Source organism: Pundamilia nyererei, unplaced genomic scaffold, assembly GCF_000239375.1.
Source record: "Pundamilia nyererei isolate P.nyererei 1_Seehausen unplaced genomic scaffold, PunNye1.0 scaffold00570, whole genome shotgun sequence".
Lineage (NCBI taxonomy): Eukaryota > Metazoa > Chordata > Actinopteri > Cichliformes > Cichlidae > Pundamilia > Pundamilia nyererei.
In genome coordinates, this window is record NW_005187971.1 from 9892 (window position 1) to 27850 (window position 17959).

The 17959-nt window shown below is 41.8% G+C and overlaps 1 protein-coding gene across 3 annotated transcripts in view; it reads right to left on the reverse strand.

Moving 5' to 3' along the window:
* Window positions 1-859: 859 nt before the first annotated feature.
* LOC102196249 (RAB11 family interacting protein 3 (class II)) overlaps window positions 860-17959 on the reverse strand; it is a 24506-nt gene continuing 7406 nt past the window's right edge. For 2 of the 3 annotated variants that reach the window (XM_005754459.1, XM_005754457.2), the window contains exons 2-14: window positions 16293-16386; window positions 13706-13782; window positions 10287-10459; window positions 6698-6898; window positions 4717-4854; window positions 3862-3897; window positions 3626-3719; window positions 3215-3459; window positions 2731-2812; window positions 2289-2426; window positions 1974-2129; window positions 1723-1863; window positions 860-1647 (exon numbers count right to left, since the gene is read on the reverse strand). In XM_005754459.1, the coding sequence (XP_005754516.1) occupies window positions 1534-1647; window positions 1723-1863; window positions 1974-2129; window positions 2289-2426; window positions 2731-2812; window positions 3215-3459; window positions 3626-3719; window positions 3862-3897; window positions 4717-4854; window positions 6698-6898; window positions 10287-10459; window positions 13706-13782; window positions 16293-16386 (1689 nt within the window). In that variant the 3' untranslated portion in view covers window positions 860-1533. The remainder of the gene's footprint in view (window positions 1648-1722; window positions 1864-1973; window positions 2130-2288; window positions 2427-2730; window positions 2813-3214; window positions 3460-3625; window positions 3720-3861; window positions 3898-4716; window positions 4855-6697; window positions 6899-10286; window positions 10460-13705; window positions 13783-16292; window positions 16387-17959) is intronic. The other variant, XM_005754458.2, reaches the window with a different exon arrangement.

Consider the following 17959-nt stretch of genomic DNA (forward strand, 5'->3'; position numbering starts at 1 on the left):
CAGATTAGGTCTGGCTGACAGTCAGCAGAAAGCTCATCTGAGCTCTCAATGACAAACTAATCTGAAGTCATGGCTGCAGGATTTTTTTTCCTAAATAAACTCAATTTAATGTAATTATATTAGAGCAATGTAACACCCTCCCCCAATACAGCATGAGTGGGATTCCTTCAGGAACAAATCCCACACTTGACAATCTTCATTTATGATTTCATCCCTTTACAATAAACATTTTTTTCTATTCCATCAACAAAAACAATATTTAAATCAAAATGTAGTGCAAAAGACAAAGTCTGGATTCTTCTCAGTTGTCATTTGTAAGCGTTTCAGTCACAACGACATTTCCACTGATAACAAATCGCTCGTGAAGGAAAAACAAAAACTGATAAGCTTCCCTGTCGCTTTCACTCAGCAAGAGAACGCAGAGGTCAGGTGGGCTGGACTTCACTGAAGCCAAACTACAGTTTCCACCATCACTCGCCAGCTTCCCTTCAAGTTCAGTTCAAGTGTCTGGAGAGTTAAAGTCAGTATACCCAGCCTATACTTTGTGCAATAAATGGGAGATATCTAAATGTTTGTGCCAGTGAGTGATGGGAAGCGTAGTGTTTCCAACCCACCTGAAGACCTGCAGGACCCTGTTTCATTGTAAAAATAAATGATTAAGCAACTTATAAAGCACACAGATCACTTAAAGGTTTCAAGAATGTTTTCCACTCCTAGTGTTGCCAAGCTTCTTCCAAAACCAGAGCAAAAAAGGGGAATGTTGAACACATCGAACACACACACACACACACACACACACACACACACACACACACACACACACACACACACACACACACACACCCCCCCCCTTGAGGCATTCCTTGTCTGCGACCCAGCAGAAGTTTCCTGGAAAAGACGGCTGAGCTCTGTTAAAGGAAAGAAGCGCGCGGGGCTACGAAGCACTGCAAACTTTTAAAATGTTAAGGACAGATTCTACTCGGCTCCTGAGCGGCGCTTCATACGGCTTTTGTTTAAAAACACGATTCAGCGCGGCTCAGATGATCTGAGCCATCATGCTGCCACCATCCCAGCAAGCCTTCGCTGACTGAACTGAGGCATGTGTGGCATAACTAATGAAGACTTTGATCACCTTTTACTTAAGGCCTTTAGGTACAACTGATCAGGTTTTAGCTCTAGCATCGTTTGGAAAAGGGGTTTCTACTTTGTAGGATATTTCCCTCTCACACACATTCATTCACTCAAACGGGGAATCTTGGGTCCCTCTAGCCACCAACATGGACGTCATCAGAACCCAAGTGTTATCAGGAAGGCCGACACAGACCCTCACAAAAAGCACAGACTCGATGGGTACTTAACCAAAAATAAACTAGCTTATTTGTCAACGACAGCCATGAACTGTTTGTTAAATCCTCTCTGATGGGGGGAGTTGGGCGTTACTGTTTATTTTCTCCTTCCAGAATATTTTTTATATCCTCTATTAGAAATATCTCCAATTTTCTTAATTGCAGTCCGTAGAGTCCCTCTGGCTGTTTATTTGACCTCGAGGATGGAGGGGTTGGACTCCATGATGGCCACGATGATTTTGTCAATATAGTCCTGGAGCCTGTAGTTGATCTCCTCCTGCTTGTGAATGGCCTCCATCAGCTGGAAACAGAGAGAAGCAGAAGTGAGGGAAAAGCCGACAGCGAATGCGGTTCACGACTTCTTTCCTCAACCTACCTCTGTGCGAGACACAGAGTTGATCTCTGCAGCCAGGGAGTCAGAGAAGGATGCAGACATCAAATTCTTTGCTCCTTGGATGCTCAGGTTGATAATCTGGCCGTTTAATTCGTCATTCTGCTCCTTAAGAGTACGGTTGTCCTGCAGAGATTAAGTCAGACACTGAATCCATGCAGCTGCTAAATTATTCCCCTCTCCATCTCAAAACCGCAAAGACAACAAAAACAGCAGTATGAGGATTCTTTTGGTACCTGTTTGAGTCGTTTTATTTCCTGCTCCAGCTCGGCTTCACGGGTGCGGGTCTGGTACTCCTGCAGCCCTGCTCCAGGTGAACGTCCTCTCTTTGCCTCAGCCTCCAATTTGTACAGCTGTAGGTGCTCAAGTTGTTTTCGCAGATCTTCAATCAGCTGTGGCACAAACAGATCAAGGATGTGAGGAAAAATCATGTTAATGACAAAAAACGAGATGATGTAAAATTTTAATATGATGTGATCTAGCTGTATTCTGCTTTTTATATTTTTATGCTACGCATTTCAAACAGAGAAAAGAAACAAAACATGTCTGACCTCCTGCGTGGACTCCTTCTCCTTCTGGTTCTGGTGGCGCTCATGGCTCAGCTTGTCGGCCATCTTCCTGCGAGACTCTGTCTCCTCCATCAGCCTGTCGGCCATGGCTTCAGCCTCATCTTGCAGCTTCCGCTTCTCCTGGAGAAGGAAATAAAATAAAAAATAAAGATGTGGAGAAGTGTTAGCAAGAAGAGACAAAAACAATTATAAAATAATTCCCAGTAAGCGTCACAGAAATGGCTTCTGCATAAAAGAGGTTAGTAGTTGGTTCCAGCAGTTAAAATGTTTTTGCTTGTAAATTTCTGTGGAACATATTGTGTTGAGGAAGCCGTGCCTGTGTTGTCATTTCGGAGCTACAGTCCCTACAAGTGAATGCAAGGGAGATATTATGATAGGACCACAAAAGAGAAAAGACAAAGCAACGAGACAATGATGTCATCACCTCCTCTAGTCTCTCGATGTTTGCTCGAAGACAAGGAACGCAGGACCTCAGCTCACCGTTCTCCTCGTCCAGCTGCTGAAGCCTGAGGAACAAGCACAGATCTGTCAAAAAACCAAAAACTCCACAACAGCTCAGTTGATTAATATTTAACAATCTGACTGCACAAGCGAAGAAAAAAAAAAAAAAAAAAAAAAAAAAAAAGTAGCATCAGTGGAAGATTATTGCCATATGGTGGCAGTGCAGAGCCATGAGTCCTCCAATAAAAAAAACAACAACCTCTTCTCACAATGAGCAAGGCTGTTATAAAACACCATTAAATATAAACAACGCAAAAACCCATCTGTTGCAGGCACAAGGGATCAAAGTGCATTTATAATTATAATTACAAGCAGTAAATTAAATACAGTAAAAATCTATATTTTGATATTTCGTGGAGCCACAAAGGTGTAAAAACACCCATTTCCCCCCCTCGCAGTCTCCTCACCTCGCCTGCATGTTTTCGATCTCCAACCCTCTCTCTCGCTCCAGCTTGCTGAGGGCCTCCTTGTGACGCCGGGTTTCCTGCTGCAGTTCCTCGTCAGCTTGGAGCTCCTGCTCCTTAAGCTGCTCCTCAAAGGCATTGGCCCGATGCACCAGCTGAAGGTTCTCCTGGCGCAAGCGTGCATGCTGCTCCCCTGAAGCCTCGGACTCCTTCTCCAGCTCTGCCACTCGGCGCTCAAGGAGGAGCACCTGGACAGTATACACATTTCACAGTTATTAAAAATACACTTGTTTTGACTTATTAATAATTATACCGATCGATCTGGCTGCCAATAAATTTTTTCCTCCTTTCTTTCACAACAACTGCAACAGGTGAAAACTGTTGCAGCTCACTCGGCGTAACCACAACTGTCACCTTGTCTGTGATGTCGTTGTCAGCCAGCTCCAGGATGTCCCGCGTCAAGTCGCTCATGGTGTCCAGAGTCATCGAGCTGTTCTGGAGGAGGTGTCTGCATGTAAAGAGCAAAAACATCACTCCATCTTATCCACTCATATTTGATAAACAACTGCTTCCAAAAACAACCATTAATTACAATAATACTAGAAAAAGGAGCTGATATCTACAGAATACAGAGCTAAAGTTTGGCTTACCTCGCCACTTTCTTGCTGGATAGCCGCTTGCCAGCGCTGGATGGGGAGACAGAACAACAGGAAAAATGGTCAGGAAGAGAAAACGATGAAAAGGAAAGAGACACCGCAGCTTGGTATCCCTATCCAACCCCTCATCCCTCTGTCTACTAGCAGATCTACTAGCAAAACAAAACATGTTGATGAATAATAACTAAAGCTACAAGGGATTCACACACCACAGCACTCTGAACACCAACAAACCAGCATGTATCAATCGTACCCAACAGGTGCTGATGTAGGATCAAACAGATTAACACACACCCATGTGAGTATTACAGAAACCTTTAAAATAAAATAGAAATTTCAGCACTTGGCAAAAATGAATTACATACTTGTGAATTTACAGTTTGTAAATAAACCAAGTTTGGGAATTACTGGGTGTCTGTAATATGGATCCGAGTAAGTCGGAATAAAAGCAGGATCCTTCACTTGACTAGCAGAAGGATTCAGTACAAAGTCAAATGAAGCATGAAGTCAATGATGTGAGGAACGAAAAGAAACTCAGACACCACTCAGCTGTGATTATTTCATACTGCTAATGTCTCAAATGAATGAAACATGAAAATCAGACTATGATGCTTGTTTTCAAATGAGCATTCTTTAAGACTCACAAATCATTTGTTAAGATGGCAACGATGGGAAAAAAAAGAAAATCAGCAATGTTATTCCATTAATATATACTACATGCTAACGCTGCTATCTATCATGCCAATGTCATGCAATCATCATGACAACATGCGTGACACTGCATCTAATCGGCACTGCACACACAGTCACACAGCTTATACCCAGAGGAGGTTGTGAATGACGTGTTACCTAGTCATCTCTAGGAAACTGAGACGAGTGGAGAGGTCCTCAAGACGACTTATTTGTTTGTGACACTGGCTACAGAAAAAGTCCAGCGCCTCCTCCCTGAGGAAGCTCTGAAAGCAGCCAGGGGGAGAAGTGGGTGCACTGGAAAGAGGAAACAAGGAGGAAGAAAAGGAAAGGGAGGATGTGGTGAGTGCTGGACAAGTAAGGGGGTGAACACAGGTGGGAAGGGACACCACTGGGGTATCAGAGAAATCCACAGAAGAGTTTGAAAAGAGTGACAAGTGAAGGCTGCAGTGCTGAGAGGAGACGTGAGACAGACGGCAGTGTGGCTGTGACTCGTGCTCTGGATAGTGTAAGGAAACAAAACATCTCTTAGATAAAGACCGTGCTTATCTTTATTGAGTGATTAGACCCATTTCCATTAATTTGCCTGCCTGAATTTTATTTCCTTGCTGCTCTCTGCACATCACGTCTACCAGCTGCTGTTTATTCAGGGAGAGTCGGACCTGAATTACCTAATAAACTGGCACCCGTTTCGGTTCCTGGAGGCAGAGAGGCTGCGTTACACGACAGACTGAGAGTCACTCGATGGCCATATGCAGCATCATACTGAGCAATTTTCTCCTGACAGCGTGTTAAACGATGCCCACAGCGATGTGTGTTTGTGCAGAACAGGACTAACCCGACAGAGTGTGCACATGTACTCAGTACGGTAATATGTAGATAAATGTGGGGGCGTGTGTGTGTGTAGGCAGCAGCGATACATGCGCCAACAATGAGCATGATTTGCTCAAAACACGGTGACGCATTCACACCGAGTGGGTGAAGCTTGTGGGATGCGGTTATTTTCTGTGTATGAGATTCGAGTCTATCCACTAAACAGATTTTTGCTCAACTTGTAAGGGAAAAGATGCACTTTCTGTTTAAAAATATTACATAATATTTATTTAGAGCTTATATACTTAACAAAAATCTAAGAATTATAATACATCTAGAGTGATGTAGCCTTCCTCTAATGTTAACAAAGGCTTTACTAAAACAGCAGGAACTGAGTGAGGCTGTACTTGACGTCTTTAATAGTGATAACTGAAATGGTATTATTAGTGCCAATCCAGTTACCCCATCTTATTTCTGCATTGTCAGTAGGCTACAACAACTAGGCAGTTAGCTGTTAAGAGCTTCCTGGCAAGTCAAGTCACTGAAATATCACCCAAGCGGATATTACACATTATCCGGCTTAGAGTCTCTGATGAGAAAAAGAGGAGGGGGGAAGGGAACAAATGAGCGGGAAAAGGCTAAAACAGGAGCTTTATTCAACATAAAGGTGCAGAGCGTGAATACGTTTGTGTCTGGTGCCGTTTCTGTTTTTAAATGGGCACTTTACACAGCTGGAGCCTCTTAAAGACGTCTAAACTCAGTGCAACAAAAACATCCATCTTTGTCTGACCTGCACTAACAGATGCCACCTTTAACTGAAAACACATTTAGTCCAAGGATACCAAGAAGCATCCAAAAGAGAAATAAATCCACATTTTCAGTTTTGTTACAACAAGCAGAGTTAAACCAGAATGAACTTTGTGTTCAGGCCATCTTATCTTTCCCTTGGCAAGAAAAGAAGGCAGACAGTGGTGGCAAGGATGTCTCCAGATATGTCTTATCAATGCTTGACCTCAGTGTCTTTGTTAAAAGAGAAACATTTTCTCTGAAGAATGTAAAGATACGCATCAGGGCCTGGACAGCACATCTGAGAATGTGACAGTCTCACACCTCTTATCAGGAAGGGCTGATAAAAATAAAGCCATGATTTCACAGCCTAAATTCTCATAGATTCATGTCGTTTAGAAATAACTTTTGTGCAGGTTACACTTATTAATGGCTTCTCAGATCTACAGACTTTGGGTTAAAATTTGAAATAACTTGCACTACAAATAACTTCAATTTCGGGAAGCCTGAGTTGAGTTGTGTAGGGAAGACAAGCTCATACCTGGGGGAGCGCAATGCTGAGCCATTGACTTGCTCAGGCGTCTGTGTGAGATGGGAGTCACCCTCTCCCTCGGGCCCTTCTGTGGTGCTCTCCAGCAGCAACTCTGAAGTGTTACTTTCCCCAAAGTCCTCAAAGTGCTCCTCCTCTCCACCAATGACCGTCACCAGGGAGTGGTTATGGAGCTCTGAGTTCAGGGAAAACCTGAAACACACAGTGGAAGAGTTGCTGAGCGTGCCCACAGGCATAAACAACAACACTGTTAATGTCAAGTCCAAGTTAAAAAAAGAAAAGAGGAAAAAAAAAGTGCCAGGTTAAGACAGAAGTAACATCTGTCTGAGCATAAATAGCCACACTTCCATAAACTTAACAAACCTTAATCTCTAAAGCTCAGAATCTTGGATCTAACCAGATCAAAACAAGCACAATTAATCTTTCCCCGAGAAGAGCAACAATCTGGACAAGTTCGATCGCTCGTCTTCAAAGGTAATCTGTTAATTCACATTAATCCCGAGGCCTGCTTTTGGCTGAAACAACATGTCTTGTACTCTGTTAATGCAAAACCTCAAGGGCAACACCTGAGACATGTGACTGGAGTCTTTGTGGTGTTTAATGTGGGTCAAGTTTACTGAAAAACCTGAGACTTTCACCCACATGACTGCTCTGGCTGTTGTGTGCAGCAAAACATAATTCAGGTGGAGGGCTGGTCTTAAGGACTTTATAGTAAATTTGAGTTACAAAACAAGATTTACTTTCATGTACCAGGAAAGGTTCAGAGAAGAGCTTTCCTGTAGTCCAGCAGGATGTTGGAGGTCTTAAATGTGCACAGACACACTCTTACAGGAAGAGGATGCCTAAATCAGCAGAAATCTCTGCTTTTTCAGCGCATCGTGACATGATTTGTTTTGCTTATTGTCTAATCCAAAGCAAACACTCCTAAGCACTCTTAAGTAATAATTCAGTTTTAGCGAAAAAACAAAAACAAAAACGCATCGAGCTGAACGGATTAAATTGAACAAAACCAATGTTATTGTTACTCACCCTTTATTCAGGCTCTTGCTACTTGGCCCCATATTGAGGTCCCTCGCACAGAGAGACGGTGACGAGAGAGAACGCATTTTTAAGCGCCCTCCGCTGCCCTGGCGTGAAAGCCTCGGAGCAACTGGAGTTAAAACCCCTGACAACCAGAGTGGAATCCTGAATTTTCACAGTTTACCTCAATCTAAAAACAAAAACCACCACTCTCCAGTGTAGAGAAAACAAATCCTGCGGAGCTGCAAGTTGCCAGCGCTACATGACGGATGCTGCTGCCGCAAAGACTTAAGGCCGTGTACTGGTAAAGGCTGACTGTGAGTGGCTTAATCAGATTTGAAGCTAAGCAATGACCAACAGACAGCCCTGCTGACTGTCCAAGGGCCAAATGTGTGTGGGGGACACAGGGGTAGGACAGAGAAGGGAGGAGGTGGCTAATCCTGTTAGATTCTTAATCCCCACTTCAGTGCATATACTCCTCTCCTAAAATCTCTTTTGAATGCAGACTCGAGCTAGGGTTCGCTCAGCTAACCATGATACATGGCAAAACCTCAGCTGACGTAGCGTCCACTTAGTTTCATTTCATCAGTAATGCTCACAGTAAGCCAAAGATTGTATTTGACAAGGAAGCTGTATTAAAAAAAAAAAAAAAAAACTTATATAGACATCAGTGTTGGACAGTAATAACATTTTAAATAGGACCTAATCTCCTTTCACAGGATTGATGATATCACTGGTATTACGGAAGGGTCCTTTTTTTTGGCAATTAATGCATTTCCAGTTTTTAGTAAGCAGGTGAGTGAATATAAACACTTTAAAATGTAACTTTGAGTCAGACTTAGAGGTGTGGGTGATGACTTGAGTAAATGGAGAGGCAGAATCAGATTAGCCTTGCAAAAAAAAAAAAAAAAAATGGGGGGAAACAACACAAAAAAAGAGCCAACTCAACACTTCCTGGAATTCAAGGTTCACACATGGAATGGGAAGTCCAAACACATCCATGTCAGGCAGTCCACTCCGATCCGTCACCAAGCCGGACAGACAGGTCACACAGTCAGCAGATGAAGCCACATAGCTGTGCACTTCCTCTCTCGTGTTTACCCTAAAAACTGTATCAACAAGAACGCTTGCATGCTGACATAAATCTCATCTGCCACAGCCACCGGCACTGTTATTTATGTGGGCTGTCATTTGAAGTGTCCGACTGTTTGAGACGACAAAAAAAAAAAAAAAAAAAAAAAAAAAAAAAGATCTTACAGTCTTTAATTCGATTAAACGAGGACTACTGACGAAAATATTAATGTGAGAATCAGACACCAACCCTCACCTCCCGCTAGTCTGTAGATCTGGAATGCAGACTTTACTCATTTTGTCAACTGTGAGTGGGCTGCACTGGTGCTGAGATAACTGAACGCTTTACAGAGCACAACCTCAAATTTAACAGTAAAACCAATTAAAAGAAAGTCCAGAGCAAAACAATTAAACCCACATTCACCATGAATGGATTTAAAAAAAAAAAAACAAACAAAAAAAAAAACCAACTATTTTTGAAAACACACAATGACCAATTTTAGCAAAGAGAACTTTTAAAACAACTCACCTGCTGTTATTAGAAACAGCTTTACTAAATAACCAGAGAAGATGAGTAGATCTCAGCCTCTTTTCAGGTCAGTAAAAAGACTCCTTCACTCCGACCACCGTAGGTAAAGAATAGTAGAAGGGCTTTCTGTGTTCAAGGTTTCTTGTGCTTACACTGTGCAGATTCCAAGTTATCTCTGAATAAGCTTTCCGGTTCAGTCATACTAAAAACACTAACAGTGAATGTTCTCACTGATTATGAACCTTCGCCCCAAATACTCTATAGCATGTATGATTTCACTAGGAAAAATAAAAGAAAGAAAAAAGCTAAAGAACATTACTGATGTTCTGCCGGCGAAGTTTTGAGGCAATACTGAAGCTTAGAACAACAATTTGGCCAAAACAACAAAAGTCTTTATTACAGAGAGTTACTAACTAACCTTTTGTCTCCTGTATGAATGAAACCATTTTTGAAATTTACCAGCACATAATTTAAGTGATAGCAGGTAAATCAACCACTGACATCTATACTTAGATATGAAATACAGGTGTCTCCATTAAGGACAACAAACACAGTAACGCATGGATGACCTCAGGGGAACTGAAGGCATTAAGTTAGTCTATTGCCTCTCTTTAATCTGCCTGTCTGCTGACCCACATAGAACCCAAGTGATCCAGTGTCACACACGAAAGACCCATAAACCACATGATCTGTATAAAAGGGCAGTGCAGGGCAGCTCCAGGGCTAACCCTCAGCTAGAGATTTAACACACATTTTTGGGGGAGATTTCTGTACCCAGGAGCCATTACAAACATGATTTCTACATCTCATGACAAGTGGAATAAAGGGATGATGTATGACTCAAGACACTGAAGTTTACAATCCAATTTTCTCAGCCTTGAACAAACACACAAGTTCTTTTTTTTTTTCCAGGAAATAAAGGCATAGCAGCCAACACTGACATGAAATTTATATACCAACCTGTTGCTGCCATCTTCAGGGTCGTGTAGCGTGGCCTCGATGCCGCTGTCCGTCTCCACATCCTCGTGCATCTCAGGAGGTACAAGGGCCCCTGTGTCCTCATCAGTGAAGGTCTCGCACTCACTGTAAGTGCTCTCGGAGCCCAGGTATGCACTGTCTGTCACCTCATTTTGCTGCAGTCACAAAAACAGAATAAGGTTGCATTACAGGAAAGCACTCAGGCGGTAAACTTCCACATCCATCACAATTTTAATAATTTACTGGGGTACTAGCTGGGCATATTTATGGGTGGAATTTAATATGCGCAAATATTATTTTAGTTGGCCGAATGTAAGTATTAACATCGAGCAAACACTGCCCCAATACAAAGTACTCACAGTGCTCTACACATTTCTTATGATTATGAATTTGAATGAGACTAACCCACCATGGTGGTTTGGTTGTTTTGGGGAAGATAAATAAGATTGTCAGTTGTTGTTTATTTGACACACACAAACTACAGCTGTCAACAAGGCAGTCATTTCAAAGATGAGCTAATCTTGAATATTCCTGTCTAGCCAGCAGGTACTGATGCCAATTAAAGCAGCGAGCAAATAAATCTCAGCACATAAACAGACTTCAGAGACTGCTTCTGATGGCAGTTCCAAGCAAAACCTGCTGCATCAACACCTCTAAGCAACATGTTCAAACAAAATGCTTTGCAAACAACAAATACCAACTGCTTAAAACTGATACACGCCAGAAAATAGACATCTGAAGTCATCAGCAACCAGAGACTCATCAGGTGTCAGAGCTGTGAAGCGATAATAAGGCAAAGGTGAGTCATGTTGGAAAATTTAACATACCAGTCTACATGGAGTATCAGAAGATGAGGGACCCTGAGGGGTATCCACCATGCCAAAAACCATTTTTCCTGCCCAGGCTCACTCACGGAAAAGCTGGCCTGCCATAAGAGCCCACTTATAACTCCTACTATTCCTTCCTCACCTTCACTCTCAGAGAGAGTGCAGAGAGCGTCAGGGAAGGGAAAAAAATAATAATACTGTTGCACACTGGGTGGTCAGAGGGGTGGAGACAGTGACAAAGTCCAAAGAGCAACAGAAGTCAGCTGTAATGCTCAATCAGCTGCTAACAGCTCTGAGTGAAAATGCCACACAATCAGCTAACAGTTAAAATTAACAATTTAATTATTCCCGGCTCACCCTCAGAACTTCACTTAGTGCCACAGTGTTAACGTTTAAATGATCACGCCACGTTCTGCATGTCTAAAACTGTACAGCGAACGAGGTCTCCACGTTACAACCACCTAAATTAAACAGTCTGTGTGCAAACACTGAGGGGGCAGTGTTTAACAAAGTTTCAGCTCAACAACACCTGTCATTGTCCCTGTAAAGCAATTAAAGCTGAGGTGGAAATGTGAACATCAGCAAGGGCAGAAGTTATTTAATAAAGGAAAAATGTGGTGGACTGGGTGTTGCATTTCTCTCTCATGCCAGGCTCGAGCTGAACAGCCTCACCTTGCTTGTTTTGAAAGCAAACAGGGACAGAACAGCACGGCCATTGACAGAGAGCGAGAGCAAGGGGAACTTTTTCCTGCCAGAAACTCGAGGAAAAAAAGAAGGCCACGGACACAGGTGTGGCGTCGCCTTCAAACATTCACAGAATAAACCCCCGGACTCTGCTTATGGGTTCCAAAAACTTGCAGCCAAAGCGGCTGGGATATTTTAAGTAGAAAAAATATTATAGATAATTGCATCAAGGATAAAAACAAGGAACCAAAGTCTAAAGAGAATAAAACAAAAACAGTTAACACTGCGTGGACTGCTACAGCTAGGGTATATTCACCTCGGTGATGATAATTTACAGTTACTTTCAAATAGCCGCATCTATTGGTAGTAATTAGGTAGTAAGTAATTCAAATGGCTATTTTTGGAAAATAATAAAAAGAAATCACCCATAAACATCCAAGGAATCAACAGATATGACAAGACAAAAACACTGAGAAATAATACAATTCATAACAGGCTTTGTCCCTGTTAAAAAAGTACTTTGAAGCTTGATAAGACTTCTGTTGGAAATCTATGTCATAACTAATGTAGCAACCAGAAACTCCTCTTATCCTTACACTGCAACCTTTTACTCAAGTTGTTCTGGTATACGTCAACCCGACGTGTAGTTGCATTTCTCAGGATGTGCACATAAGGTTTAGAGAAGGTTGTGGTGTGGGATTAAAATGTGGTTCTGGTTATGGCTTAAGTCACAGTGTAGACCTGATGCAGAAGTATGATTCCCATGCAAGTATGTCATCTACCCAGTTTATGTGCACTCATTTACAAGTTGCTTTCTTAACTACAACTAAAAGCTTTCCAACAAGTGTGAATCCATCTAGACTCACAGATGGCCAGACAATAAAACACTGCTCCCACCAGCAGTATCTCTTATCTTTTCCCCCCCTCTCTTTGCAAACATGTAGAGCCCTCTCGCTTCCTTCCCTTTGACTGGCTGGCATGTCTTGTCATCTATAGAGAAGTCTCACATCTACGAAAAGCAAGACCTCATCTGAAAATAAACCTTAAGCAAGTCAGGTGAAAACCAAGCTTTCACATGTAAAGCCCTTACTGTGCAGAGCAACTTGTCAACCTAGTGGATTCATTTAATGCATTTAAATTTAGTTTGCAACAAGGCCATGACTGTAATTTTAAGCCTCAGCTGTCAATCAAGTGAAGCTCTATAACAGTTATTGTGCTCAAATTAGATTAGCCAAAATAAAAAGTACAAAGATCAATTCTGTTTTTATTATTTATTTATTTTTATATCCTAGTATTTGTGAAGAATGCTTAAATATTTATTCAATCAGTCTCTCACATACGTGACTGCACTTCTACACAACATCAAGAGAGGGCGCCGATACCATGCATTGTAAAGCCACTAAAACAACAGTCGTCCTCCAGCACAGCTCGAGGCACACATAATGGCAGAAACCTTTCAATTCTGCAGAGGCCAGCAAAAATGACTGTTAAATATACAAGTTTCATACACCAGAGAAGACAGGAATTCTAGATATGCTGCCCACAACAGTAAAGAAAAAAAAAGAAGAAAAAAAAGTCCAGAGACATGAAAACAAGCTCACATTCCAGCTAATTCAATATTTGTCAAAGAATACTCAAAAGCCTCGCCTGCCAGATGCTATTTAGTGTCAGCCAAACCAGGGTGTTCAACCCGTGGAGCATTCATAGAGCAGTAATGATAGCTCTGCAAGCCACTCGGTGAATTACAGTGGGAAGAGTGAGAGTGCACAGGGAGTTCAGCCTGCAAGCTTCACACTGTGCTGCTGCATGCACCACCAGGAACTGACAGCACAACAGCTGGACCGCATGCACAACTTGAGAGCGACTAAGCATCCCTGTATGGCTCCTCACCTCATCGTACTCCTCTTGACAGCCGACAGCTCCATCCCCTGGACTGTAGTTTACACTGTATAGCTGTGGCTCCGGGCCTGCAGATGTGACAGGAGGAAGACAGGTTTAATGTGTACAGAACAAACAAAGCCAAACAGAAAAGAAGGCTCAACAAACACGAGACTGGTCTGCACAGTACAATGTCCACGAGCAAGCAGAGAGCCAAGATGCAGGATTATGTCTCTGCAGGTGAATGAAACAACTGAAGGAAAATACAATCAAAGAAAAAAAAAGACACCTGCAAGTGTGCAGGTAAATTATCACCAATGGATTCAGGTGTTTATGTAAATGTTGTGCACAATTTGGGATTAAAATTGAAGAGCCTGTCAGCTTTTGTTTCCCCTTACATGCACAGCACAATAACAAAACTGCATTTATTTAATCTATTCGTGCCTTACTTTGGTTCTATTAAAATGTCAGTCTTCGGTTTACATTAACATTTCTCTATTTTTTTTTTTTTTATAAATAAACCATGAAACCTGCTTCTCCCTACAGTGGTAAAAAGAACAAACCTCCATTTAATTAAATTATTAGCCTCAATTTGCAAATGAGTAAAGGTGTCACCGTTAACAAAGATTCATTTTAAATGTTGACTTTTAGAGGGGGGAGAAAAACCAGACTTAAGCATTTTAATCAGCACATTTCAGAGTCTACACCTGAGCTGCCCTACTTGTATATTTACAGTCAGCAATCTAAGAGTGATTTGACAGCAAACATTATGTAACTTTTACAGACGTTTGAGGGGCTACAGAATGTCAAGCGACTGGTACAATAAAACTGTAAAAAGGGCAACAAGCAACCATATCCACTTTATATTTGTCAATAAAACCCTCCACTGAAAGCACCAACAGTGCAACCTGAGACGGACCAACGACAGTCCCATCAGCCATTGCGGCTCCGTATCTAGTAAACAGAGGAATGAATAGCGCCCTGCTGGGAGAACAGAACACAAACAGTGTCCTGGCAGTAGACCCAAGGGTTTTTATGCAACCCTTTGCTCTTGGAGACTCACACATTGTGGGCTATTGAAGCGAAAGGAGTGCACAAAGAATGGGCCTGAGAAGCAGGCTGCCCACCTGTAGTCTCTTGGCATCATGTAAAAATTTCAGAGCACAAATATTTCTAGGCAATGTTTTGTTGTTCCAGACATGCCACAGCCACTATGGGATACAAGGCATTTCCATAGCCTGCAGACTTCCCTTTATTAAAAAGGTACAATTTTCCGTGAGGAGTGATCCAAAAATGGAAACAAAAGAAGAAAGTTGAGTGAAGCTTATGATGAACGTATACGCCAGGCTGGGACCCGAGGGAGCAGATTTTGGCCTCCGTTTACAACAAGAGGAGGTCACTGCTGGGGTAATGAATACGACATGGATGCAGTGGCTCTAAATAGGAATAGTTTAGCTGAAAACTTTCTCCTAGGAGGAAAAAACTGATTCATTAACCACAGAGCTAGACGCACCTAAAGTAATGGAGAGGCAGTAAGGGAAACACAGGACAATACTAGTGGCCAGTTTCAACAATATCATCCTTGTTCCTTGAATACGGTATGTGCACTAATCAAACAAAAACACCAAAACAAACCAGAACGACTCTGCTCAAATGACAGGAGCACAAAAACTGCCTATTAAACCAGTTACTTGAGACTGCTTGAGCAGTGAAATAAGAGCATCTAGTAAGAAAATGTACACAAAAGCAGAGTTTACGTTGAGATATTTATCCTTGGATGCAAATACAGGCAGTATCTGTCCTTTCTTTGTGTTTTCATCACTGTACTCTGCATCAACAGTAGTGACTAGTGGGAGAAAAATATAGTGGGGAAAACTGAGAGGACAGGGCAGAGAGAGAAGACTGTAAATAATTAAGATGAACAGGACGCTCTGCCCAAACCTCATCTCTCCCTCTGCCAATCCCGCTCTGAAACCTCACCAGTCAGCCCATGTGTCTGTGCATCTAACACTTTCCAGTGCATGACTTATTAATGGTTTGAGAAACTGGATATATGCAACCTAGAAAGCCTTGGGAATGAGTTCTTCAAATCAATAGTCCGGGCAGATTGAGGCATCAGTTTCACTGCTGCAATGACATCACCACACACCCAGCACTCTCTCTTTGAACTAATGTCCACTTTTGAGCAAATGTGAACATTAATTCAATATTTGGATAAGATTTGATTTTGATGTTATAACAAACCCACAAAAAGGATTAGGAGTTGTGTCTGATCTGAATGAGAAACTCAGGATGCAACATGCCATCTCTAATGATGTGTGCTCGGGTATGAAGCAGGGTTTTTTTTTTTTTTAATGCTTGAATAATTCATAGATTGTTAAGTGGCTTCACACATACACACAAAATAAAGGTCAGACTGGACTGAAATGGACAAGTCTGGCTCTTTGGAAACAAAATGTAAAGAAATTGGGGCAAGGGGTAGCTCAAGAGATTTTTGTACCACAAGTGTCTGAAACAAGGAGACGTAGTGGGTCCACAAAAAGAAGGTACTAAGGAACAAGTTTACAAGGAAAACAAAAGGAGATGCGCGATGACTCACCTCCATTGCTAATGGCAGAGATTCCACGGTGGAAATCTTCAAAGCTGATGACACCGAGCCCACTTGGATCCAAAAACTTTGTCAGATCCTTCACCTAAAGAGGGACACAAACAAGAAAGATTTCACTACACTGACATCATAAAAGCTCCCTTTCATAAACCTACCATATGTTCAGCATGGATGCTTCAGGGAGATGTAATGACTGACATAAGGGGAAGTTTTCCACAAAGAACGACAAACTACTTAGCTGCAATGTTTGCAATGTTTGCATACTGACTTCAGGGCAGTATTTTTGCTTTGGGCTTCATAAAACTGTTAAGAAGTCACTCAGGATCATTCAACTCATTTGACAGTTTAACTGCACAATTACACAAGCTCCATTTTTGATTACAGGAGCAGAAAGTCACCAATAAAACACTTTAGAGCTTGAGAAGAAAAATCAACTTTTGCAGATGTGAAGAGTTTCACTTTATTGAATTCTGGACAAGTTTATAAGGATGTTAGCTTTATAGCTTTTTTTTTTTTAATAAATCTTTTTAATTTACCAAGAGGGCTTGTTTGGATAGGTTATCTGGCTTCCAGAGATTTAACTTGGGAACTAGCTATCAGCAAAAGTACCTCACCCTCCGAGCATAAAATGTCACACATGGGGGAAAAAAAAAGACTAACACATGATTGCAGCATACTTTCAAGCATGTAACAGAATTACAGCAGCTGGGTGGGAGCACCAGCGACGTGAGGTTTCTGTGGTTTGGGATCACTTCTTCTCTGAGAACGTCAGCACAGTGTGAACATGTTAAAGGGATTGCTGTTCTGTGCGTGGCGTCTCTGGAACACTTTTTATATCAGTTACACATAAAAATAACTTGATCTTCTTAGCAATACTGAGCTCCTACTCAAGAGGCTGAGAAGGTTGAAACTACTCAAACTGACTCTGTCAAGCCTGTGGCTTATGATCTGGGTTTGATTAATTAAATCCAGCTGTACTGGGTGAGAGAAGGGGAGTGAGTGGTATCGCTAAATAAGAGTTCATGCAGCAATGTTGAGTTCAAGCATCCAGCTCATCCAGCAAGCATGTCTGCAATGGTGAACCCTTTTTCTTACAGCAGATTTGATACGCTCACCATTTTCTAGGTTTAAAAAGAGCACAGATGAAGACAGTTTTTTGTATTGAACCCTAGCAACTAGGAATCATTAGGTTTTCCCCCTTACTTTTTTTTTTTTTTTTTTTAAATAAAGTTTTTTTTCTTGTTTTTTTTTTATCATCCGTGCCTCTTTGGTTCTCATGCACTAAAAAGTTATTGGACAATAACAACAAAAAAAACAGAAGGCTAGATTACCAACTTCCCAGGCAAATCGTGTGTGATTAAATGCTCTGTTCAAACAAGACAAACATGCAAAGGGTACTACAGCTCGCTTCTAAAATAAACAAAAACTACATCCAGCAAAAAATACTGGGTATAGCTAGCATAACACATGTGTGCTACAGCTATGCAGTCACATGAAAGCAGGGCCAATCCTCACTAAATACAGCAAAGTATTTTTTGTCAGAAATGTTGATCAATAGTAGGACCAAGGGCCGAAGCATAAGTGCGAAGAACTGCCGTTCCTTAAATGACCAAAAGTCAATCCACACAGACTCTCTTCACTGCACCCTGCACAGTTAA